This window comes from Hetaerina americana, unplaced genomic scaffold (assembly GCF_022747635.1).
Source record: "Hetaerina americana unplaced genomic scaffold, ioHetAmer1.1.p SCAF_10, whole genome shotgun sequence".
In the NCBI taxonomy this organism is placed as follows: domain Eukaryota; kingdom Metazoa; phylum Arthropoda; class Insecta; order Odonata; family Calopterygidae; genus Hetaerina; species Hetaerina americana.
The window spans coordinates 6,938,148-6,965,866 of NW_027286070.1; the positions used below are offsets into that span (position 1 = coordinate 6,938,148).

A 27,719-nucleotide genomic window follows, 5' to 3' on the forward strand; every position below is an offset into this window, starting at 1 on the left:
TAAAGAAGAAAGACACTTGGCTTTTCCACATAAAAAGTTTTATTTATGGCCTAGGTTTTGTTAGAGTGTAACATCTTCAGGCTCTTCGGAAGGATGCACCCAACACAATGGAAAACCTTAGAGATTGTCTGTTTTCTCCTACTTATATTCATCGAATAAAAAACTTAAGAAAAGGGAAGATTTCAAAGTCTTGATGTCCATCAAAAACACATTTTCTAAAGATGGCCTTATTAGTTCCAAGGCAGACCAAAGAAACACAGTAGTCATCCTGGATAGAAACGAATGCATGAAGAAGTGGAAAAAGTTCATCTCCAGCAACCAAACAATAGTTTTAAGAAAGCACTCCACACCCAAGTATCAGAAAATGTGCAATTTTATGTTGTGGTGAAACCTATGTTGTAAATATAACTTTTTCATATGGAAAAGCCAAGTGCCTTCTTTCATCATGAAGGATTTCCTCCATGTTATGCCAGAACATTCAATATTTCCTGCATCCACTTGCTCCTTTTTCTGATGTACCCCAATAACACTCTCTCTTTGTACACTCTGAAAACAACTTGCACCCATTATTAATGACATGGACCGAGGCCTTTGGATATAGTCATGGGCCTTATACATAACTAAACGTGTAAATTATGTCATTTTGAGAATGATTCACTGGCACAGACTTTTAGGCCATCTCAATCAGTGGCCACCTAGTTAGTGCACCATGACAGGCATGACTTAAGTAATTTGTTTAGTGGGATTTTGAAGGCCTCTTGTGCTGGTGCATAAGGTGGGTGATATCTACTTTGGAGCTTGCCTTGTTAGGTGGTTTGCATGTTGCTGAGAATTTTGTATATTCTCTTGACCTGTAGCAGAGTCAATGTGCCCAGCCATTAAAACCTATTTTCTTTCATTTATTATTATTTCTTACTGTGCAGTTTGTATGTGTGCGTAATTTTCTTACATTCTGCTTCCAGGAGAAAGTCTGTGGAAAACCTCCTCATATCAAGTCATGAGGTGATTGGCAGCAGCATCAGCCCTTCACTTGCCTTCTCTGCCATGACCATTCCATCCAGTGGTCCAACCTGCTCCCATCCACCTGCCAATCTACAGTCCCACCCAAATGCCAGCCCTGTGATGCACACGCTGGACCCTCGGTGAGTGCAATTCAGTGTTTTACAGGACTAAGCCACAGCAATGGCTTAATCCCAGGGTATTCATCGTGGAAAACAATCACTTCTTTAATGAAGATTATTTTTTCATTTTTGAGGTTTAAAGGGTATCCAGATTTTTGTCCTTTTGAGATTATTTTTAATTGATAATATTCATTATCAACATCAATCAATTGGGTTCAAATGTTTAATATTGGTGGCTGCACTTCCATTTCTTGGGGAAAAATTTGCTGGATAAAATTTTCAGTGTTGTTGAGATTCATATTCAATTATTACTTTGGAAATAATTTCTAAATTCCAGAGTGCAGTAGTCCTGTGAAAAGACCTTTAAGCTACCGACCAAATGGCTTAGGTTTGGTCCTTTGTGATGCTGCTCGGCACCCCCTAGCTTCTATCCATCAACACGGACACCATAGACTTAACTATGGCCCCTATTCATGTGATCTTCCTATATACATCTATCCCCCCAGAAGAAAGTCTCCCCTCCCAACAGCATTTTCTTTCCAAAAGCTCCACTCCATCAGTCCATTACGCAGATTTCCTTCTAGAACTTATTAAATTCATTCTCACGTGTAATTCTTTCACTTTCAACAATAGCCACTACATTCAAATCAAATATTGTACCTTGGGAAGAAAGTTCAGTTCTTCATATGCCAATCTCTACCTTGACCTTCTTGAACAAAATTTTCTCTCCCACTACACCCTGAAACCCTTACTTTTGCTTTGATACATTGACAATGTTTTTCTCATTTAGCACCGTGGCATGAACTCCCCTCCTATTTTATCTCTTCCCTCAACACAACATCCTCTCTTTCCTTCACTTCCACCATTTCCTCCACTCAAATCTCACTTTAAGATGTCCAAATCCCCATCCTCAATAGCAAATACCATACCTCAGTCCATGCCAAACCAGCAAATATACAACTATATTGTCATTTCAGTGGCTGTCATCCTCTCCAAACTAAACAGTCTATCCTATCATCTCTTTCTATCTGAGGCCATGGTATCTGCAACAACCCTAATGCCCTGAATAAATTCCTCTCTAGACTCCATGCCTCTCTCATCTGACGTGATTATCCGGACTGTCTTCCATACAAAAAAAATCTAAAATACACCTACACCCCTAAATTCTCCCGTTAGAGGAAAAATGACACTCCATTTGCACAACCTACTTCCCTGGGGTGTAGTCTCTATATATTATTCTTAGAGATCTTTTTCCCATCCTATCTGACCACAAAACCACCACCAAACTACTCTTTAAGCTACCCAACTGTAATATTTAAATACCTTGCAAATCTTTCTAATATTCTCTAATCTACCAGACCTCTTTCTAAATCCACTCCAATTCCCGAAACCCCTCCAACTCCATGCACTTTTGCTAAATGCAAAACTTGCTGCAGAGCATCCTGCAACCATCCTCCTCATCCTCCTCCCTCCCAGTCTCCAGACACGCAGCACTAACCGCAGCGAAAATGTCAGCAATTGCTGCGAAGTATTTAGTATTTCCTTCCTCCTGCCAACAGCCACACCAACTCAATTAAAGACCCCAGAATTGGCTGGCATCTGGCTATTTAAATCCTTCCAAGCTTCTGGATTAAACAAGATAAAAATTAAATATAAGTAAATAATTACATTTAGTGTAGTTGTTTACCAAAAATTGATGCACTTCTAAACTTAACTTTTAAATGAATAATCCTAGGATATTGAATTTTGCAGCAGCTGTTTGCAATGTATGTAGTGCCAGCTTACATGTCAGTGTAAATCATAATATATGTTTTTCAATGCAACAGTTTCAGTGTGTAAAAATCATTTACCTTGAACAGGATTCAAACCCAGATACCTCGATGTCCGGCCGAGTGCTTTAGCCATTTAAGCTAACGTGGACACCTCGACAGCTTAGCTGGCTAAAGCACTCAGCCGGACATCGAAGGATTCGGGTTCAAATCCAGGTCAAGGCAAATGATTTTTAAACTCTGATTTTGTTGCATTAAAATGTATAATAGCAGATGACTCTGTTAAAAGTTACTGTTGTGGCATCTCCTGCAGTTTCTTGGAAATGATGTATGTTTGTAAATTATATGATAGATGCAAAGAGAATGTAACATTTAAATTGTCACTTCTCATTGAAGCGAATGAATTAAAATCTTAGTTTTGAGAGGAACGCGTGTGAAAGTTTTTTTAAATTTTAGAAATCAATGTTTTCAATATAAAATATTTCCAGAATAATTATCAAATTTGGGCCTAGCCAATGTTACTTTGTGAATTTTTGCCCTATTAATGCAAAAAATTAGAAGACGTTTCTCTGTACCGTCCGGCCATGATGCCACCAAAACAAGAAACATTAATTTTCATGTTCTTCCAGGTCTTCAAGTCCATCCCTGTCAGGCAGCCCACAGTCTAGTCCCTGCTCGCAGCACAGGAGGGAGACTGTGAGGAGTGGGAGTGTGGAATCACAAGTGAGGGACAGCAGCTTAGGAAGGAATGAAAGTACGAGTTCATTTGTGCCACCAGGGTTTGAGAGTCCTAATCAGGTGAGGGGTGTGTTAGCAAAGCAAGGATGGCCAGTCAGCGATGTGTTGACTGGTTAACTTGAAGCACCTTGTAACGTTGATCAAGAGAGCGGTAGTGATATCATTTTAGCCTGATGTAATTTGTGAAAAATTTAGATACTTGAAAAATGTCTTAAAACTGCTTAATAACAGGTGATAATATTTAATGGACATTCATTGCTGTACCGAAAGTGATATTTATTGACTTGTTTTTGAAATTATTAACTGGTTCAGTGCCCACCACTAAATAAATTGTCAGGTTGGTAATGAGCGGGATGCTAACCTTAAGTTAGGTATTGAAGCCATACCTTTAATATGGGCATTTTCTCTGCTCCGTGACAAGCTAATAGTGTATTATCCATGAGGAACTAGGGTCACTGGAGTAGAGCAAATACAAAAATTTATGCCTCATTTAAATATTTTGATATTAAATTTCTGAAAGACATAATTATTTCATATTTATTGAATCCTTTGTATAGATTTTCTCATGCCTAAGTGTATTTAAAAGGTAGAAATCCATGCCAAGCCCCATGGAATTTTAAGAGAAAAAGCTCATCTATTAAGCATGCTATTGCATTCAAAGATTGACCAAGGGACATGGTAATATATAGTATTAGATACATAGAATGTAAGAAGTATTGGTCCATGATATAGTGAAAGAGTTAAAGCAATTCAGTGTCTCATCTCTTATAACAGGGCAACTATCAGGTCTCATATCAGCTTACTTGATAAAATTGTGAAATGCTCATAGGAAACCTTTTGGGATTTCACTGCACAAAAAAAATGACTTTTCTTGCATGTGAATTTGGAAATGAAGAAATTTATGATTTGAACATACATAATTGTAATTTCAGTAGCCTCTGTAATTGGATTTTTTTAGATGTGATTATTTTCTGTGGAATTCAGATGAATTCATTAAATGGAGGAGGTAGAAACTACACGTACACTCATATGTTTACTATTACATGTCTTTTACCAATCATCACCGAAATCTCAAATCATCATGCATTTATAATTTGTTTGTAAAGAAGTTTTAAGTATCTTCAAGTATTGAATATTATAATAATCGAATTATTCATAGAATTTCTTTGATTATGATGGACTGCTTTCTGTCTCATTGTTTTTACCTTTCACTACCATTACAAATAAGGCGGTAGTCATTTAGGTAACATGTTTTGCCTGTCAATTTCACTTTACATTCATCTTATTCATTTGCCTCACATTTTATTATGGTAACTTTTCTTCAGGTGCAGCACAATTTGTAAGTAGGCACTTGTTATTAGATCAGTAAGTTGCTCCATTTGATTTCCTTTTTTAACTAAAACTAGCCACCACAGAATCTGGCTTGCAATAACAGGTCAACAGGCTTTAGTATCCTGATGCCAAGGGCCCAAGAAGGCAAGGTCTCACCTCATGCAGATCTCTTCTCTCTGCCAAGACAAAAAAGATTGGATTTGTCATGTCAGGGAACTGTGCTCTATGTAAATTAGTATGGTGGATGGATGAGTCACGACATAAATCTCTCCTTTGTTTGAATTTGGGTATGTTTTTCAATGAAGTGCTTACAGAATACAGTGACTTGAGTTCTGATGACCTTGTGAATTGGGTCCATGGTAGGCATCAGAACATCCAAGTGGTCGGTCATCTGAGTCAAGCAATCCACTGACCTCATCGGAAGTATGGATTCCTGGTTCAAGGGTCAGCCAGGAGGGGGGGAGCGGCAACAGCAGCGTTGGTGGAAGCAGTGGTGTAGGAGGTATGGTACTCATTTGTCCCCTGCCACTCCAAATAGATGAATGGAAATGTTTGAATTATGATCATCAACAGTAACACCTAAAATGGCTTAATTAGGTGGGTTGGATAATGGAGTTAGATCTGTATTGACCTTATTATACCTTTATGTGAACATTTAATATTAAACCCAACAAATCACAATTGAAATTCATCTTTATCATTAAAAAGGTGTAATAAGTTCCCGTGAATATGTGTCGTATATGGTTAACTCATACAAAAATATTGATAATAAATGAGAAAAGTGCATGCACACTTAATACATTTTCAGAAAATGTATGGAAATAAAATGAAACCACCTAAATTATTTATTTAGAAGACGATTAGGCTGGATACGTAATGAAAATGAGTCATTCCAACTACAATGCTGTGCTATTGGCCATGTGATGTGCCTGGCTGTGAGAGAGGCAAGGTTTCTGTGGTTGACATCTCATAAAATCCTTGCAAACTGAAAGCGACAGCAGTAGCTTAGGCTTCACAGAAGAGGACTGAACTATTTAGAATAGGGACTTGGAATGGAAGGATAATGTTAAGGGCAAGGAAATTACAGAATATAAAGCCAGAGCTGGAAAGATGAAATATAGATGTTTTGTCTATGCAAGGTGAGATGGAAGAATAGGGGAGATTACGGGGGTGATGGTTGTAGATTAATATACAGTGGAGGGGACAAGAGCCAGCAAGGGGTGGCTATAATAGTGAATAAAAAGATAGGAAGTAGCATAGTAAACAGAGCAAGAGGCGGATGGAATATTATTAGTAGAATTAAAAGGAACCAAAGAACTAGGTCATTGTTCAGGTCTGCATGCCCGCATGCAATTTTAGGAGGGAAGAAGTTGATAGGGTTGTACCATCAGTAAAAGGATATAATGCAAATGCTCATGGAGGGAAACATTTGACAGTTATTGGAGATTGGAACATGACTCTTGGCAAAGTAAGAGATGATGATGTTTGAATATGTTAAATATATTATTGAGATGATTATAGCTTAGGGACGTCAAATGGCCACAGGGAGAAAGCAATGGAGTTTTGCAGGAAACAGTTTAATCACCACCAACACTTGTTTTACACACCATAAAAGGTATAGGAATACATGGAATTTTCTGGGAGATTCAGGACGTTGTCAGACCATATTATGGTTAGATACAGATTTAAGAGCTGCCTTATTTATTCACACATTGTCACAGGAGTTGATGGGGATTCAGATAATACTTTATTAAAGAGGAGCAATGACATACTTAAAAGAATAAAACAGGGAAGACAATTTAGGAAATTGAATGCCATAGCATCAACTGAAATGATAAGAAAGGTGTATCGGATGCTGTAGAAAAAATTATGTGTGAGAAAAGAATTATAGAAGAAAAATAATATCATACCAAAAAAGGAATATCACAAACTGGAAATTGAATTATAGGGAAAGGACAAGCAAACAATTAGGTTTACTGATGAACAAGCTTTAGTTTGTCAGTCAGCCATGGAGTTGCAAGCATTACTGAGTGAATTGGAAATTCAGTGCGACAGATATGGGATGTGAATCATTATTAATAAAACAAAGGTTATGTGATTCTCTAGAAATAAAAAGGCTAAGCTAAACATTAAAATAAGAGGGCAAAAACTAGAGCAGGTAGAACAGTGTACCTATTTCGGAAGTGCTCTTGACCAAAATGGTCAAAGTAGTATGGGCATAAGAAGAAGAATTGTATTAGGCTGAGAATCTTTCATAAGGAGGAGAGAATGGCTGACTTGAATGTTGAGTTAGGGTGTTAAGAAAAGGCTGGTCTAAACTTTGATAAGAAGCATAGTTTTGTACAGTGCAGAAACACGGTCATTGAAGCAGGATGATAGGCATAGATAGGAGGCTTTTGAAATGTGGCTCTGGAGAAATTGGAGAAGGTGAAGTGGACAGAAAGGAAAACAAACAAGGAAGTGCTTGGCTAGGTGGGGAGGAGAGAGGAATGCTGGGAGAAATCATAAGGAGGCAGGAAAAATGGATGTAAAGCATCTTGATTGGCAGTGGGAAGTTGAAGATGTATGATGGAGGGGAGAACGCTGCAGAAACACGGAACGTGCAGGAATAGGATAAGGATGTTGGGCAGAATGAAGGGAGGAAGGAAGTATGCAGAATTGATGAGGGGCGAATTGTATAGTCGGATGCTACATTGTGCTTTGTTAAGAGAGACAAGGAAATTTATTGTTGAACCATTATGTGGTGTGTCAATCCAAAACTTACCCTGAATGGTAGATTACCAATAATAATAATATGGACTTAATGTTGGGTTTATTGTAGTGTTGGAGGTCAGATTGTGTTCAGTTAGGATAGGAAAACAAATGTATCATTTCACCATTTGATAGTCTGTGTCCTTCCAAAACCTACCTTATAGGGTAGGATACCATTAGTAATAATAATACTAAATATTTTAATACTTTGATTGTTATGCCATCTTCGTCAAATGGAGAAAATTGTTCTTAAAGTGGTGGTAGGAGGCAATCATTCAGTTCTTGGGAAGGGTTTAAAGGAGAGGGGAGGTGGGGAGGGAGTGGTGGCTATTGGTTACTAGTGTGACTAAGTTAGCTCAAGTGATTCAAAGGTCCTTTGCCACCAAACTCCCTGGTTCTCATGACGATAGAGAAAGAAACTTTGTACTTCCACATAAAGATTTATTACTTCACACGACCATGATTTCGATGCTGTGCATCATTGAGAGAGCAAATTTCTTTCTCTACCCTCATCATGAAGGAATTCCACAAAGTCAAGCCTGAAACTGTTATTTTTATCCCTGGTTCTCGCTGAAATGTTGCCCTTCGATTCTGGGAGTTGTTATATTGCTGTGGTTGGGGAGCAGTTATCAAAAAGATTGATTTTGGGAGGCCGTTTGTTTAGGAATGTTATGATTGAGGAATTCCATAGATTTTTGGAGTAACGCTGTTTGTTGGCAAGGATGAAGAAATGGTAGTGATGCATTTACCAAAGTAAAAAGAGGAGCAGGAGTTCCAGGAAGGGCGATGCATATGACAGTTTTTGGGCACAGGTGACCTATGAGATTTGCTTGGGAAAATAAACAAATAAACTTGAGCGAAAATATGGCAGTAATTACACCTTTGGGGGGGAGGCAGTAGGGTGAAGCAGAGTGGGTGTTTTGGATTTTATATATTGGTGAAAATTTGTGGGATGTTTGAAAGAGAGGGTGGGGCATGTTGGAATGAGGTGGGATGTGGAATCAATATTTTGTATTGTGGAGAAAATTCATATATGAGAGTTAAATCTGATGAAATTTGTTAGTGCCTGGGAATTAGGTGGTAATTAAGTTGAGACCAAGGATCGCCCACTCCTGTGTTAACACCTTTAACTCATGTTTTCTTTGGGAAACGTGCTCAGAGAGGGCATTGGCTTACAATGAAACTACGCCACAGTTACATTCTTGGTTGATAGATGGTGCGGGCATCAAATTAATGCAGCGTGGCTTATATACCGTCTTCCATACATCCTTAATTTTTTCGATACCATCTTCAATATACAAGTACCTGTACTCTTCATTTTTTTCCACTAATTATTATTATATACTTCCAAATCAAAGCCCAAAGATTAGGAAATGACTTAGGCTATGTTTGTCGGAAAGAAAAACATAAGCTAAAGCTAAAAGTGATGGATTGGCAATGAGTTTGTTAGATATGACTCTTATTACGCCACTTACTTTCCTCCCAATTCTCCTCGAAAAATTAAAATATTTACCTCATCTTGATTCACAGCCGAAAATACAACATCTTCCAGGTTCCACAGCTGAATTTAGGAATTTTCACTAGGAAAAGAGCATCGAAATCTCAACTGCTTTCAAAGCTAATATGGCAACCAAGATTCAGTTTGAAATGAAAATAGATCCCTCCCAGGGAGACGCTAAGTTTTGGGAGGGAGGAGGTTGATGTTCTTATTTAGTTGGGAAGCTCTCTCGCAGATAGCCCAGGATAAGGTTAAGAAAAGGGCATACCAGTGACACTGGCCTCGTTAAGACTATCATGGCAGTGTGTTTTGGTCTTGGGGATGTATCATCTGGCCATGGGGGTTAGTAATTGAAAAAAAATTCAAGTTTATAGAGTGCTTGTTGAGATTGGCACCCTGGGCAACGAGAGTGCCACTGTGGACCATCTGTCATGGCTTTGTTTGTATTTCCCTAAAAGGTGGCAGCAGCAGTGGAAGTGGAGTGGGGACAGGAGGGAACGTGTGGTACTTGACAAAGGAGAAAAAGGAGCCTTCGGTGGATCGTGATAAAGAGAAGGGAGGAGGCAGCAAGGGGAGCAGTGGGGGCGAGGGTGGAGGTGGCGGTAGCTTCGACAAGGCCAAAAAGTCCTCATGGTACAATGCCCTTTATCCCACATACAAGACAAGGAGTGAGGACTTTAAAAGAATCTTCAAAGACTTGCCACCCGAGGAAAGGCTCATAGTTGGTGAGTGTTTGCTCATCTTGGATAAGAGTACTTCTGTCTTAACTCAAAGGTAGCATTACTGATGTTAACCTATTTCCAGCCTTCTTCTGCATTGCTCAGTTCAGTTCAGTGAGTGAGCATTGTATGGAAGCTGCGCTCATTCTTCTGAATTCATGGACTTTGTGCTGAATTTTTTTTTTATCTTTCTACATGTCTATGAAGTGATAAACAAAAAATTTCTGAGTTAAGCAATTGTTAACTTTCAAATATCATCCTGGGTTGGAAAACCCAATTGTCTAACAGGACTCATTTATTTCCATCCAGTATACATAATTTTCTCAATGAGTAAGAAAAATGTGAAGGAAGTATTAAAATGTCAGTAAATGGTCAATGTTAATGTGTGTAATATATTTATCTGAGTTTTTATTCATATTCCAAGAAATCTTAACCTTCAGCCTCTACCTGTTAAGTTCAGGGTATCTTAACCATCTGGAATATGTTGGAATATAGCGACCTGTTCATTCTTAAGCAGTGTAGGCAGTGGGAAGGAGTGCTGCATCAGAATGAGAGGATTGTCTCCCTCTCCTTTCCCAGGACCTTGTACAACTTTGGTCGAAATAGGACCCCAATTTTTGATTTCCGATTCTCACGCAACCACACATTGATTTCATTTGTTGTTTGGCAATTAACCACCTGTCGGATTTCCCATTTTGCCCTGTGTCTGTCCTTGACCACTATAGTGACAATGCAATCAATTTTTACTGATTATATCTCCATTATTATTTTATAATCCTCTTGATTGTGATTGAAATTTAATTGTAAAAATGCAGCATTTTACAGTTTTTATTTACAGCCTAGTTTTCATTGAAAAAGTAACCAGCTATAGAGTGCTTGTGATCTAGCCCTTGATGGGAAATCAGTGAGTCCTGAAATATTTCTGATAACAGACGTTGCTTTGTTTGTGGACACTTGTTTTACAGCCTACTGTCCACTGACGTGTTCAGTCAAGCTATCCTAATTGAATTTCTATGGTTAAATGTGACATCATTCACATGTTCCCTACCTCCACCTTCCTTTCCCCCCGCCCCTCAACTTCTCAAGACAAGTTATTCTTGAGGATAGATGACCCGATCAAATCCCAGCAACGACAGATATTTTTCAATGGTGTCCCAATCCCTACTTGAGGTGCTTTGTGGAGGGCGCTTTGAGTGAGTATGCCATCCGTCAAATGGGATGTTATACTACAGACCCCATGGTGCCTTTCGTTAAGAACAGGCTAATGCTGATGCCGGGTTTCTCTCCACCCTTCATCCTTCCCTGGCCATCCCTAATGGTGCAAATGGCAAGAAAGCTCTTTTTCTGCATGACCTTGAAACCATTATTGTAGAAACCTAAATCGCCCTCTGTGGCAATTCGACCATGCTTGTAGTGCACCCTCATACATTTTTAAGAAAAATATGGAGAATCAAATCCACATTTTAAAAAATTATACACTTTGAATATGGTAAATGAGATTCATGTTTTTTTAAATCAGAGGTCACAAAATAACATAGTAATTGTTTTTGATGCTGGTACAAGAAAATATCCACGATTTTGTCAGATTGCATTGTTTAATTATGTACCACAGTGGTTTTTTTCCTGGAATGTTCACATCATTTTAGATAATGTATAGTCTTATATCTATGATACTTGCCAATATTACAAAAGTTAATTAAGATAACTCCTGTATTGTGCAATGTTTAGGTATTTACTGACAATCAACCCACATGTTTTTCATGCAAGTGTTTGCTTTTTTTTATAGACTATTCATCAGCATTGCAGAAGGACATACTTGTTCATGGAAGAATCTATGTATCTCAAAACTACCTCAGTTTCTATGCCAATATTTTCCGGTGGGAAACATCTGTAAGTTTATTACTTCATCAAAGTATTGTATTCTTCCATTTATATTATTATGCATTTTTTGTGCCAAAATTCTCGAAGTTAGGTAACCCGTCATAGTGTCAAAGTTCGTATGGTAACAATGGATCTTATTAAATGTGTTTTTAATCATTTAATAATAATACCTTATATTTACATTACTTGGCTTAAAAAAGGTGTTTAATAAATAAAAAATATATTATTTATTTTATATAATATCATTGATCTAATCTCACTTAGATAGAAATGATATCATGATAATCTTCTTAGTCTCCTTTCATAGCCACAGGATTTTGCATATTATTGAGTATGGCTTATTTGAAATATGCATGTGTGCAATTAAATGATAAGTCATGATATGATAATTTGACCCAAAAACAGTTTATTCAAAATCATTGATATATTTAGTTTTGAAAACATTTTGTGAGCACTTTTTTTAAGTGGACTATGCTCAACAAACCTAATGTTACTAGAAATCCAGTTTTCCCTGGATGTGTATTCTTTTTAATAATATCCAAAAGGGATAATAATTATTGTTAAGAATTTTGTATTTGTATAAAAATGTTTGCATTCATATGTGTTTTACCATATTTACATGTAAGAAAAAGGTACTCAAATTTAAGAAAAACCAAAAAATATTAAATATAGTCACAAAAATCTTTTATGCGTGAATGCCAATCTATTGTTTTGAGGGTGACTTAAAAAGTACCATATTTCCTGGCCCATAAGATGCAATTTTTTTACTCAAAAATGAGCTCTAAAATCAACCTGCATCTTCTAACAGGCCAACCGTATTCGCTGGAAAAATACTTACTATTAAATATTTTTTCTATTATCAGGCATACAGAATTGTTGCTTTTATCATAATGTTTGATATTATCACTGTTTTGAGTCAGTAGTAAGCCACAGAGTTATAATATTCCATTGAAAGTACACCCTGAAAATATTCCGAAATAAATTGTAAGTGTGATATTGCTGCAAAGTTTACATGCATAGGGCTAACAGTGATGTTTCACTTATGTTAATCTATCCCGATAAACTTTGAGTTAACAGGCATTCAACTTTACACTTAAGAACAAGGAAACAAGGCAGCCAAAAGGCATTTTAGCTTTGAGGAACACATTAGTGGATAATAAATCACAGAATGAATGTTGTTACTGTTTCAGCAAAAATGATTTTAATTAAAGCAAGAAAATAAACAATAGATATGTCTATTACCGATTTTTCTGGGACAGCATCATTGTACAATAGATATGTGATGAAAAATGGTTTGTGCTTGAATACTGGTACTACAATATCACAAAAAACGCCACTTGAATGAGAAAGAAAGGATATAAAGCATCAACTCATGTTACCACGATAGGAAGAATGAAATGGCCATTGATTTCTAGTGCTTGTGATTGGCTGAAAATTCCAGGCAAAACGTAGTGAGATCACCATAACTTCGCTTAAAAAATGTGAAATTAGCAATGCACTTGATGGAAGTAAAGGTGAAATTGTGTAAGAAGGAAGTAACAAACCCCGGTTAAAATAACTACTGAAATGATCTAGCAGTATTGACAACAAATTTCTGGGATTCTATGATGAATAAACATTGATGTACATGTAGCTGCTAATTTTTTAATGTAATAATTCAATTTTCTTCATATTAAGTGTCAACATGTAAATACCTTTATTCTTTTCTGTCTGATCCAAGTATTTTTCTGTAAATTATAACCTGGAAAATCACAGTGCATCCTTCGATCCGGTGAATCTTATGGGCTGGGAAATATGGTACTTGTAAAGCTAGGATACATGTCAGGGTACATTTACCTGGTGTACAAGTATGAAATGTGGATTTTTATTTTTTTAAATTGGAAGAATGAGCTTTATTCCAAGTGTGCTCCATTGCTAGTTACACATTTTTCCAATCTTTTGAGCAATTTGTGGATACCACACGAGTAAAAATCTTTTCCTTTTGCCATTAACCATTCATCGAGCCATTTTTTCACATCTTTGTATAAACCTAAGTGCTGCTCAGGAAGTGTGTGACCCATTGATGCAAACAAATGGTAATCAGGAGGAACCAAGCCTGGTGAGTAAACCACATGGGGTAGAACTTCCAAGCTGAGTGCTTGTTTACAAGGTGTCGTGAACCGGTTTTTCTGTATGTGATGGAGCATTGCCATAAAGAAAAATGACTTTGTGTTGCCTCTTTTGGTATTCTTGTCTTTTTTCAACCAGTGAACAGTTCAAATTGAACAATTTTTGTGGATAGTGTTCAGTATTAACCGTTTCACAAGGTTTTAACTGCTCATAATAGACCACACCCTTCTGGTCCCACCAAACATAGAGGATTGTCTTTCTGCCAAAGTGATTCGATGCTGTGGTTGATGGAATGGTGCACCTGGGTCTATCCATGATTTTTTGTGCTTGGGATTCTAAAATTAATGTTCGTTCGAAGGTTTCCGCGGCGATGAGTAGGTGATTTCCACATTTTTCGGGCTGCGTCCGCGTATGTCGTTTAAATGTACAACAGTTTCGCCAGCTATCCTGCTGGCGTCCTCAGGTCAAGGATGAAAAGAAGCTTGTTGTCCCGTCTTATATAAGGAAAAGGAAAGAAGGATAGTACTTCCAGAGAATAATCAGAGAGGCCATTGAAATCGTTAAAAGGCCAGAAAATTTTAACAGAGAGGATGGATATCCACTCCACAGTGCGTGGAAACGAATAATTCCGCGCAAATATGAGGACGTTCCCTGATTGGCCAAGAAATTTCCCGGTATTGGCGCCGGATTTTTCCTATATAAGACGGGACAACAAGCTTCTTTTCATCCTTGACCTGAGGACGCCAGCAGGATAGCTGGCGAAACTGTTGTACATTTAAACGACATACGCGGACGCAGCCCGAAAAATGTGGAAATCATTCTAAAATTAAGTCTACTTTTCATCCCCAGGAACGATATGATGCAAATTAACTTCCTTTTATATCATGCGAGCAAAATTTCACATTTTTTTTCACATCTCCATCTGCCTGTCGTTCAACTCATCTAGTACTCATCTGCTGGTCTTCTAAATGTTTCACATCTGTCATAGGCAATTGGAAACAGCTTGTTGACTAATGCTCAATTGCTCTTCAAGTTGCTTTTGTATTTTTGAGTCATCTACATCCAACAATGCTTCAAATTCCACATCTTATTACCTTTTGGGTCATTTTCCGTTATCCTTGTCTGTAACATCGAAGTCACCACTTTTGAAATGCCGAAATCATTGTTCACGCATATCCTGCAATTAAGCATGTTCATAAGCTTCTCAAAGTAATCTGTACGATTCAGCAGCAGTTTTCTTCAAATAAAAACAAAAAATTAATGCTGTCCAGGAATGCTATTTGTTTGATATAAATTTGGACATATTGAAAACAGCAACACGACACCATTGAAACACTTTTTTGATATATCTCTCATATGCATCTGACACTTTTTGATGGCCCAACAAAATGGCATAAGTGTAAAATATTTGTGCCACAAACTGTATTGGTGCGCAATCTGATGTCTGAAATTGGCATTCTATACTTGTCCTGCCGGTAAATGATAGTATTCTTACCATGAAATTTCATATGTGAATTTAAAGCAACTGCTGATTTTCTCTATCGATTTTTTGTGAAAAAGCCTTTGCTTCCTTTTGGATAAAGATGATATGTACAAGAGAATTGTAAGTATAAAATCTTTTTTTAGATGTGTTTGGAGGTCAATCTTTGTCATTTTTATTTATTTTCATTTTGCTTTGACATACTTTTTGGTTGATTTTTTCTTCAAGAATCTCTGTTGACTGCAGGATTTGTTATTGAAATCAAAGTGGATATATTTTCTCAACATACTAATTTTTGAATGGAAGAAGAGGCAGAGGAGAAATAATTTGGATGCTATATTACTCTAATTGAATACAATGAGTGGTATCCATTACTAAAAAAGAAAGAAAGAGTCGTACTTTTCTTTCTTTCTTTTTTAGTAATGTATATTAATTACTTCCACGAAGTGAAGCCTGAAACAATAGAATATATTCGCAAAGTTACAATGAGTGGTGCTTGAAAAAACCTTGAATTCGAAAGAAGTGTGGTATTTCAAGGCTTTGTTACCTTTTTTGCTGTTACCATGCAAAAAAAATACCATTATCCTAGTGCTTAAAGTAGGAGTATTTAAGGGGACACTCACATTTTTATCCTAAATTTGTCTAGAGGGTGTCAAAGTTTGGCTTTGTAAAGGTGGTCCAAATAAGGGCATTCATTCATATTTCTCGTTCTATGTTGATTTCAAACCTATGTATTGACTCCCTTTTCAATCCTTCAAATCACATCAAACCGAGCACTCAAAGATCTAGTGCTGCAAATGGTCATGGTCTCAAGAGAGCAAGGCCATTCCGTGCATCACACAAGGTGTTGAATGTGCTGAAATGAAGGCTTAAAACAACTAAAGAAAATTTTTATTACCATCTCCAGAATTTAAGTCCCTGCCACTCAAGAATTTTTCAGGTGTTCCATTACTTATGTAATGTACAATGAATGACTTCTTAAAATGTTGACCAAATAGCTGATAAAGAGATCATCTTATTATTTGCGTGTTAAGTTAAGAGCTCATGTTTGATTCATGGTTCTAGTCACATTTCCAAAAGCAATTTGTTTGATCACTCTGAAAATTACTTCGCCATTATGTAATGGAGATGTCAGGTTTTTCATATGTTTATGTTTTGCTGTAGTGATAATTGTTTTTATGAAGTGAAACAGTGGTTCTCTTTAAAATTGTAACCCATGCAGGTGTCCTTGCGCTGGAAGGAGGTAACGTCAATAACAAAGGAGAAAACAGCCTTGGTGATTCCAAATGCAATCCAGGTGTGCACCGAAACTGGAGAGAGACACTTCTTCACCTCCTTTGGCGCCAGGGACAAGACCTACCTCATGCTCTTTCGGGTCTGGCAGAATGCCCTCATGGAGGAGGTATGCATGCTTGTCTCCTGTTCGAATCATTTTTGGGTCAATTGTGGTGACTGAAGCAAGGCTCAGGCTCCTAAGATAATGTTCTGCATTCATAATATCCATGTTCTGCTCAGCTGGCTGTTGTGCAATGATTGCATGCATTGTGGAGTGAGTTGCAATTGTTCTGTCCGATTGATGGTCATTCTTGTTTTCATTGTCTACATTTGTAGTTGTATTGGTCTATATCTCAAGTCATGCTGGTTTTAGTGAATGATAGAGTGATGTAGTCAAGTCGGTGCTTTTCTGTTCCATTCCCGATGGGGTTATTGTCTGCATACTTTGTTGTCCTTAGTTTGCTAAAGTGTCAAAAAAATGACCTCATAATAGTCATGAAATAGTTTTGAAATTACATTAATTTGTATGACTATGAATCCTCTCTGAAGTCATTCTTTATCATTGTGAGCATGAATTACAGTAAAACCTCTTAATTAACACACCCTGCATTTATAGAATTGTAGACTTGACTTAATTATGGTCTGGATGGGCTTCCATATGAATCATTGCAGTAAAAATATCAAAATTATGTAAAATTTCACATATTCTCAGATATTGTATTCATTTTTTGTCTTGGTTTTTACATAATTTCATTCATATCACTAGTTTTTGTACGTGTGTTTGTTAGGATAAAGAACGGCACTGCTAATCCACATTGCAATTTAATAAACATGATAATGGGTTAGCCTTATATATGGTAGCATCAGGTAAACACATCATGTCAGCACTATAAATGAGGGTAATTCAAAAGTCCATGCAAAATCAGAGGGAGAGATTGTGTGTAATCAAGTTATTTCCCAGGAGCGTGGAGCATACACCCTGATTATTGAATTACTCTGTGCTTAATGTACGTCTGATGTAAGCAAGTTGAGTGATTTTCGTTAAATGGGTAGAAGAGAGTTTTGTGTGCTGCTCAAGCATTATTGTCTGAAAAGCAAATCGCTTCAGGAGAATGATGAGAAGTGTAATAAACATTATAGTGTGCCCTTCATTAGAATGGCTCTTACGTGCTTTAAAATTTTTCATAGTGGCCTAAAAAGCACAAATGACACTGAACATTCTGGATGTTATGCTGAGGTCACTTATCTATTAATAATCATAGATAAAATCCATGGTATCTTGATGGATGATATGAGAGTGAAGGTGCTTGTGATTTCTAATGCTGGAGGCATGTCAATTGACTGGGTACAAAGTATTTTTCCTGAACATTGTGATATGAGAAAGCTATCTGCATGATGGGAGCTGCGAATGCTCATGTTAGATCAAAAAAGGTGACTTGTTCCAAGCTCAGTTTGCAGCTGTTTTTAGCCAACTCTGCAGAACTTTATGCATTGTTAAGTGCATCACTGTGGATGAAACATGATACACATGCCCAAAATCAAGGAATCCAAGCAATGGGTCGGTTGTTGGCAGGGAGTTGCATTTATCGGAGCAAAGACTTTCTCCAGTTTGGGGTGGAGATTTTATTGGAACGGGGTGATTACGAATGCCTATTTAACGGAGTTAGAAGAGTCAGCTGTGGAAGGAACGAAAAACCTGTAGCAGCATTGGACCAAATGTGTAAAGATATAATGTTGAAAATTAAAGAAGTTAATAATTCAAAATTAAGCGGTTCTTATATTTGCATGGGCTTTTCAAACACTCGTGTATACACGTCCAGGTGGGAGAGGAAGGGGCATGTGGGAAGCAACGGTGGTTATATGTTCACCTGTAGAGATGATTTACCTGCAGTGAACCCATGGTCATGCTTATCAAAATGTAATGTGGAAGTTGCAGTGTTCTTCTTCCCTTTCCTTTCTATTCAAAGAATTCAACCTAGTCAAGCCTGAAATAATTTCAAGTACTTTGTATTTTCCTAGTTAAAGGTAGTGTTTATTCATGAATTCTTATCAGCACATCCTTGATCATTTTTTGTTAAAACAAGTGATATACACTCATGGCATGTTTATCTGATCCCCACATGTTTTTAGTTTTCGTTATTTGAACAATTTTTTATTTAAATTTATTAAACCTAATTGCATAAACAAATTGCTGCTGTTTATATTTTATCATAATCCCGTGAAATATGAATTTATTTGTAAAGCATAAAATTATAATATTTAAGCATACATTTTCCCAAATTCTGCAGTTTTGATAAAAATTAATACATATTTATTTTATGTATTTTTCATTGGATCACTGAAAAACGTAAATTTGAGATTTCACTGTAATTCATTTCAAATGGAGTTTGACAGGCTAAGACAAGAAGAGCTAAGACTCAGTGGTTCATAGCCTCCATGCATGGGAGCTAGTCTGACACATTCTGACACTCTTTTAAGTGCTGGCAGCACGAAGGAGCGATGTGAAAACCACGTGGCAGGCCCCAGATTGAGGCACTCATGCCAATTTACTCCTGAGCATAGTTATTATTTGAAAATCCATTTTACCTCTGGCCATGATTTTTATTTTACTTTATCCAAATATTGCATACAATTTGCTTGTTGAGACTTATTTTCCTGCATCCTGTGATTGACTAGTTGAAATACTCTAAAGTGTTTGTTTTTTACGTACGTTTTTTATTAAAATAATGTGAAGCTATAGTGGTAGGCCAAAATGCTAAAATTCAAGACTCACAAATCCATGCAAAACTAAAAAGGCAGAAACAATAGTGTGAAAGTTTGTTTTAATAACTTTCATTTTCATACATTTGAAGCTAATGAATCTTACTTAATTTGCCATAATTCATAAATTTGAAGGTTGTGACATGATCATTTAATTATTTCACTAAACATACATTATTTTGTAAGAGGGTCATGGTAGTAAAGGGGCAGTGCATTAGACTATTGACTGGAGGGCCCGGGTTAGATTCACGGGGAGCCTCTCTGGACACCTCAGATCCACCCAAGCTGTGTGATGTTTTGGGTACCAGATCTTCCTGGGGAACCATAACCAGCTCAGGGAAAGAATCTGATCCTTCTACCCTGATGTATGCATTTAACACATGCTGTTGGGCTTAGTCCTGGGTGAACTCTACCATCACCTGTCAAATTGTTCTTTGAGTTAATTACTGTGTTTATAGTTTTTATCTTTTTTTTAAGTGCGTACCCACCGAAAGAAGCCATTTCTCTCAGTGCTGAGTTGATTATAATTTATCTTATGAACTCCTGTGATAATTTAAGGCTTGAGATTCATTAAATATCCAGGTTACAGGAGTATTTGTGAAGAGTTCATTTATCTTAACAGACCATGAGAGAAGTAGATTCACATGATTTTATCAAAGGTGGAGGACTGCTAAAGTAGACTTTAATTAACATGGTTTTGACAGAATATGCAATTCTGAGGATATTAACCAAGAAAACGTGAGAATCAGGGTTGACCTCTTGTGGCAAGTTGCATTCACATTACATCACATAAATGACATGATATGTAACATAGAGGTTGGTAATTTATAATTGAATAAACTATTGCTGATCATTCCATAACTTGATGGTGATAATATATGGCAAAACCTTTTATTTCATAAATATTATGTTAAATAAATATTGCATCTTGATTAAATACTTTCTCGATAGGTACATTATTGATATCTCCTATATCATTGCTTAATTGCTTTGCATAATGTTCCATGTATGTATTAATTTCTTTTTTACTGAGTTCTCAACAGCAATTAAGTGATTTAATATGTTTTGTCAAATACTTAAATAATTTGAAATGTATGGCATACTTTCTAATTATTTTTTGGGAGCTCTGTGGACATTCTGATTACAAGTATACATGCAACTAAAACTGCTTGTTAATAGATATAAATTTTTGTTTTCTATTATTTTCAAAATAATAAAAAATTTCAGCATAGGTGAGTGTCTGAGAAACATCTGAATATAGTTCGCTTTGCAGAGCATATGTGGTACGTCAAACTTAGCAGTGACAGAGCGTCTCATGTGTGCTGCATATGTCTGCATATGTAGTCAGAACTAAAAGGCAAATAATATAAAACTAGAACATTTAAAACGTATGAAAATAATTCCAATCTAAACATATAAACACATTTAGCTTGGAATAGCTACCATTATTCTGTCACCGTGTTTAATGTTCAAAAGAGGATATGCATGAACTCTTCAGATACATTTAAGCTTTTTTTCATTCAAAATTTGCTTTTGACACCATGTTTCTCCATGCTTTATATTCCATCACTTGTCTGGCTTCAAATAACACAAAATACCTGTGGTCCTGCTTTATTGATAACCCTAACCACCAAAATTTGCAAAACAAACAAATATCGCTGGAACAATGCATTTTTTGATGAGTCATGAAAAGTGAAATAGTGTATTGCCTTTTAATTGAGTACTATCACCATTTTTTGCCACTTATACTTGTATGAAAAATGGTGTTTGAGGTAATTTTGATCTCTCGGAAAATTCGTTTTAGATACTTTTTTCAAATACTTTGTGCCATTTGATTGTCCATTTGCTCATGGACGAATTTTAATTTTGGTCTTTGGTCAAATGTACGAAATAAATACCTGAAATGTGTTAACCATTAATTATTTACGTGGGTTTAGCCCAGTTGGACATGATGGAATGGATGTACAAACGAGGTAAATGTACCTTCAAGGAACATCCGAACAAGAATATACTGTAATGCCATGATTAATTAAAGGTGTATCTTTGCCCCAGAAACAGTGGTTAGTATACTTGAGAAATAATTGACGCAGGCAAAGGATTTTTCTTACTTCACAGATGAATATTTGCCTTTTTGCCCCAAGAAAACTAAGGCACTGCTACTCAGATTTTGAATCTGTGCTAATTTGATGGGAAATCATGGTAAATAAGAATGAGTTTCCATCAAAGGAGGTTATAGATTTTATGTCAGTGTAAAAATGCTTAGTGATATGATTATTTTTAAACTATAGAAAATCGATAATATTCAGTATCAGTCCATTTTCAGTCTAACCTTTGTTGCAATGATCTTTGAGTTCTTTCAACTAAAAAAAACCACCAGTATACTTGTGGTCAGAATTTGGAATGAATTTCTATGGAAGACTGTCGTGATTAAGAGAAATGTTTTTATCCCCAAAAATAAATCTCTTCATAGGCTAAAATGATTGCTTACATTTTCGTAGGATTAAATACCACCACTCTTAATGTAAAATTTGGTATATCACTATGTTTTTAAGCCAGGGAAAATATGGTAAATCGTGAGAGCCCTGAAACATACGTAAAAGAGGAAAGTGTCATCTTTGTATTTTTTTTTAATTCTGGCAACAAAGGTCTCTTGAGATTTAGAGGTCCATGCATGGAAGGAACTTATAACCATAAGAATGTGTGCCAAGCACTTAAAATTTCAAAAATAAGTACATGTGTCATACAATTCATTTTGGTTTCATTTTGCCTTTTAGTTTCTTTTGTGTTCAAGGTTTCCTATTATTGAATAATCACAGAGGGTATGAAACAGAAAAGAACCTTCATTTTAATTTTCCATGTGGTTTACATGCAAGTCTTCCATGTTTCCCGGAGCAACTGCACTATTTAGTCAAAAATGTTATTTTTTGGTGTGGATATTAACCATTGCATGCCACTTTCAAAGGCACATAATTCATTTTTTAAATGCCTCATTTTATTTATGCATTGACTAAAAAAAATCACCTTACTCTGTGCTCCATTTAAAAATATTCCCACCTTAATCTAGTTCAGTCAGTTGACTCTTAATGGCTTCTTTTGGTGCTGTTTAAGTCAAATTGAGTTTTTTTAAATCTTTTTACATATACCATTTTGATTGGAAAGTCAATCAAGGTGAGGCAGTTTTTTCATATACATATATATATAAACTTGGATTTTTGTATGAGTATTTCATGCAGAGTCATTTAAATAAATATAGCTCTCTGGTGTATGTATAATTTTTCAATATACTATATATAATGTCTATATCTTTGTTTGTACTTTTTCATTTTTTTAAATCTTTGTTTTCAAATCAATTTCATGTGCCATTCCACCCTGGACACAATCATTTCATTCAAGTAAGCATCCAATTTTTAAGTAGTAAATGGGTAATAGCTATCTTTTTAACCTGCTTGACGAACTCTTTAAAATCCCTATCTTTTAACATTAAAAATGAGAGTGAATACTCTGGAAACTTTGCATGGAATTAGACTGGTGTATATTTAATGTACATGCTTATGTTGAGTGCTTTATTCAGTTACCCTTGGTGTATTGAGGTGAAATATTTGATTGCATAGAAAAATTTTACAAACAATAATTTCTGAAAATATTTATTCACTCCAAGGGATTCAGAAAACACATTATGACACAGAGAATTCATCAAAATAAGCATAACATACTGCCAGTATGCAAAGTGCTCAGTAGGTCATGTACAGAAATACATGATATCATATTGTGTTAGTAATCAAATTCATATTTTTTAATGCTTAAGGATACAGATCGGTCAAAGTAGATGTTCGATTTCAATTAGAGGATATTTGATTGGTCAAATCTTGTTGCCATGAGTGCTGTACTAATCCAGTAATGTACATAAGTATTTTCTCTTGTATTATTGTCTAAGAGAAGCAAATTTGCAGTTGCTTTTTCTGGAAATGTTGTTCAAGTAATGCCCAGAGACAGAAAAGTAAAAATTTGCCATTCTTGGACAATGCCTGGTTGGACACCTGCGGATCTTGGTTAGATGAGGGAAATGTAAACCAGTGGGTGGATTTCACATTGAGTTAATTTTATTTAACCTCAGAACATCTCAGTTTTTCATTTTCATCGGAGAATCAATTAAAAGTTTCATAATTCATTCCAAGCAGTTCACAAGTATTGCATAGCTATATTATGTACTGTGGGATTCAAGGGACTATGGAGTACAGCATCTCTGCAGGAGTCAATTCTCTAACTTTATTTCCTCTAAGATTGTTCCCTTGATGGAATTCACCTCTCATGCTTAGAAATTCTATTTAAAAATCAACTGATTATTCTAGATTTGTGAGGAAAACTTGTTTTCGTATCATTATTTAAGATGGAATGAATTGGTTAAATATTTGCAGTGAAAATTTGAATCCTTATAAACCTCAAATTATGTAACTTTATTTATTTTTCAAGTAAAGATTGGAAATCAAGCAGAAGTTGGAATGACTTCAAGAAGTACATATGCAGGGTGCACCAGCATTACTTGCTGATTTGATGGGTCAATGAAAGATATAGTAATCATTTTATTTATTTTATTATTATTTTACAACAGTGGAAATTTCAGTTAGCACTTTTCAAAATCGTATCTGGCAAGTGGCATACCTCTTTGGCAATACACTGATTTACCCGAATTCTGAACTTTTGGTTGACTCTTTCCAGCATAGCTATAAGTATGCTGGTTATTGCTTGGCAAAGATTGTCCTTCAGTTGATTAAGGGTCCTTGGACAATTTGTGTTCACGATGGATTTTAAATATCCCCCACGAAAAAAGTCATTAAGGATACAATCAGGTGAGCAAGCTGCCAGCCACTGAAGATCACCCCTCAAAGAGATCAGGTACCTGAGGAAGTGTTCCTGCAAATCCCTCATTGCAGTTCACCCCGTGTGTGCCATGGCTACATCCTGCTGAAATCACACATTCCCAACATCCATTTCAACAAGATTTGGCAGACATAAATATTCGTTCATGTTCACATTGTGGTCGCAATTCACTGTAAATGCATTCTCATTCACTTAAATAAAAGTAGGGACCAATAATCGGTACAGTTGACAGTGCACATCAAACAGTTACGCATTCATAGTATAAAGGAGCCTCTCAAGAAGTGCTGTGTAATTGTTATCACTCTAGTAGTGCATGTTTTGCTTGTTAACGATTCTAGGAAGATGAATATGAACCTTGCCACTAAAGAACACAATCATGTCATCTGGCAAAGTTTCAAGGAATATGTCACATGCATTTTGCCGGGCAGCAAAATCACATACAGTGAGTTCTTGCACCGCAGTCTACATGTAAGAATGGAAGTGGAGGTCATCGCAAAGAAATTGCCTCACAGAACAGTAAGGAATTCAAGGACAGCTGTGGTGACAGAGGGCAGAGGAGATTGCAAAAAAGACTGCCTTACTGCAGTGTTGTTATGGGCTGATGTCGCCCTGGGGCATTCTACACCTAATCTTCTCTTTCCCACACTAATGCTTTTACTGAATGTGTTTACCCATGGAATAATCGATTGCCAACTGGGAACACAAGATCGGGTGGTGATAATGAAGTGCCAGTAGAATTCTCACTGAATGGTGATGCTGGAGCGACCATTAGAAAAGTAACCACCTAAGACAAGCAAGTGCTCTTACTTGTCCAATGCATTCTCTGTACATAAGTCGAAGAGGGAGAAACCTCCCGACCCTCCCAATCGAATGAAACCATCCACACCCTCATGGAGCCAAACATCACTTCCTGGGGACCTGATACAAATCAGCACATTATGCTGGCACACCCTGTGTGAGAAAAGAGGAAACCCAACCCTGTGAGAAAGCATACTTCCAATATTTCAGTGTTAGGCCTATTTCATTTACATTTATTGAACCTGTTTGTATAAATAAATTGTTGTTTATATTATTTACTTAAATTTCCGTCAATCATTTAAAATATTTCATTTGTAAAACAAAAAATACACTTTCAAAATATTGATTGATGATTGCCCTACCCATATCTGTAGTATTCCCCAATTTTTTACTCCACCTCATGCTGGACTTTTTCAATTTCTACTCTTTCAGCCAATGAATACTGGGAAGTTCTCTTGAAAATATTAATTCATGCAAAGAAGTACATATATATGTGGGGCCTTGGGGAGATGATTTATATACTTGGACTTTGTTATTTTTTTTAGTAATTTTCCAAAGACCTTCTACTTTTGTCCTGTGCCCATTTGCCCATGTTTAATTGTACCAGTGGTCACTTAGCTCTAAATCTACATGCTGTGGGTAGGCAGGTGGCCACCTACAATTCCTTCACAATCCAGCTATTTGTTGAAATAACATTGATCAGTCCCTTGCAAATGCAATTATGAAAATGAAAGTGTTAAATGTAAAGATAAAGAACAGGAATAATATCCATCATTCAGATAAAAAGTTGAATCGTGTTAAATTGGACTACAGCAAGTGTATAGCCACTATTTCCTCTGAATGTGTCAGCAACCCTAAATGCTTCTGGTCTAGCATCAGTTTACCTTGTAATTCTGTTTGCCCACCAATAGAAATGTCACTTGATTCAGAAGTGGCTTTTTGACCCCAGCATGTGGACCTTTTCAGAAAATTTGTTCAAACCACTTCCACCACTAATCATCATATGGATACTTCTGCCTGTCCTATTTGTTGCCAATAATTGGAATTCATGTTGTGGTCAGCATTGAAAGAATGCCATGTTTAGCTAGAGATTTGACGTGATATTTCATACTGAGGCAGAAATGGCAATGGATGGGATGCTTAAGACTGTGAGGAGAGAATGCTGGAAAGGCAAGATAAAGGGAGGAAGGGAGAATAGGTATTTTGGATGAAATTAAGGGCAGTAGAAAGTATGCAGAGCTAAAGAATGAGTTATTGTAATGTGTAGAATGGAGTCTGGATTGTTTTGTGTCATGTGAGTTACGGCTTACAGTCATGTGCAGTGCCAAGGCACATCATAAGTCTACCTTCTTGGTGGAGACTACTGCTAAAAAAAAGTTATTGATCAAAAATGGCGAATGTTGAATGTAAATTTTTTGCTGAATTTAATGATTTGATTTGAAGCTCTTACCATAGGGATGTTGCTATTCATTCTGACCCAAATATTTTATACTACTATTTCACTTAAATATTGCTAATATTAAACTCCATAATTAATATCTCCTTATTTGATTTTTCCTATACTCTCATCTCAAATATCAAACTATCCGGACTTGCTGTCCCTTCATTCTCACCCGAGGAGTATGAGACCCGTAAAGGTTGCAGATAAGTCTCCTATCCTTCCAATCTACTTTATTTTCTGTAATATTTTCATTCATTCCACACAATTCACTCTGTCAAATGTTTTTTCATGATCTACGAAACCATTAAATACATCACGCATTGTATGTTCCTCTCTGTTAGTGACCTCATTATTGGTACAGCATCGCATTTGCCTTTCCCCTTTGTGAACCAAAACCGACCATATCCTAAGTAAGTCATTCTCTTGCAATATTTTAAATAAAAATGGGCTTGGTAGTGAGAATATTAGTAAATGGATTACATTACCAAAATAACCACTTACCAAGAGGAGGGAATCATTTCTCAGGAAGATATGGTAATGAATAAAGATTATATTAGTGAGAAACCTGTGGATTTTAGCATTATACAATTCAGAAAGATGGTTGTTAAAGAAATACATAATGCGTGTAAATTGGGGTCTTTCGAGATTTGTGTTTGACGAAATGAACTGGATGTAGAGGGAAGCAAGCAAGAGTGTTAATTATAGTTGGGAAGTAAGTTACAGGTGCAAAGCAAGCACTTTCTTCAATTTTGGTACCTTTTTTGTTCAAGTTAACCCATAAAAGTCTCTTTTTTTTATTATTTTGACTTCAAAGTCTCCTTGTTCTTTGCTTACTTTTCCAGCTGGCCTCCTGAGTTCACATTTTTTTCACAACAGTAGCTTTGCATAAGTGGTGGTGTATACTTTTTTGTATTAATATTTGTATCATTCCTAAAGAGGTGGGTAATAGTGGAGAACTATAGCCTTATTTCTGAAAGAAAACTTTCAAATGCATAATAACTGAACTGATCGTAGCATTAGTAGAATAATCTGATACATTCTATATTGTGCAAAATGAGCTATTTCCGAAATGTTAACATAGGCTATATTTAGGTGATGATAAGATAATATCATTGAAGGGCCATGTGGCTCTTTGGATTGGCCAGCATGGTTCAGGTGCTTCTTTATGA

The 27,719-nt window shown here is 36.3% G+C and overlaps 1 protein-coding gene across 1 annotated transcript in view; it reads left to right on the top strand.

The window, feature by feature from the left end:
* The window catches only part of LOC139700213 (protein Aster-B-like), a 68,262-nt gene that overhangs the window by 8,483 nt on the left and 32,060 nt on the right, over window positions 1–27,719 (top strand). The window contains exons 3-8 of the mRNA XM_071598814.1: window positions 963–1,142; window positions 3,520–3,688; window positions 5,324–5,462; window positions 9,668–9,934; window positions 11,715–11,818; window positions 16,621–16,800. Of these exons, the coding sequence (XP_071454915.1) occupies window positions 963–1,142; window positions 3,520–3,688; window positions 5,324–5,462; window positions 9,668–9,934; window positions 11,715–11,818; window positions 16,621–16,800 (1,039 nt within the window). The remainder of the gene's footprint in view (window positions 1–962; window positions 1,143–3,519; window positions 3,689–5,323; window positions 5,463–9,667; window positions 9,935–11,714; window positions 11,819–16,620; window positions 16,801–27,719) is intronic.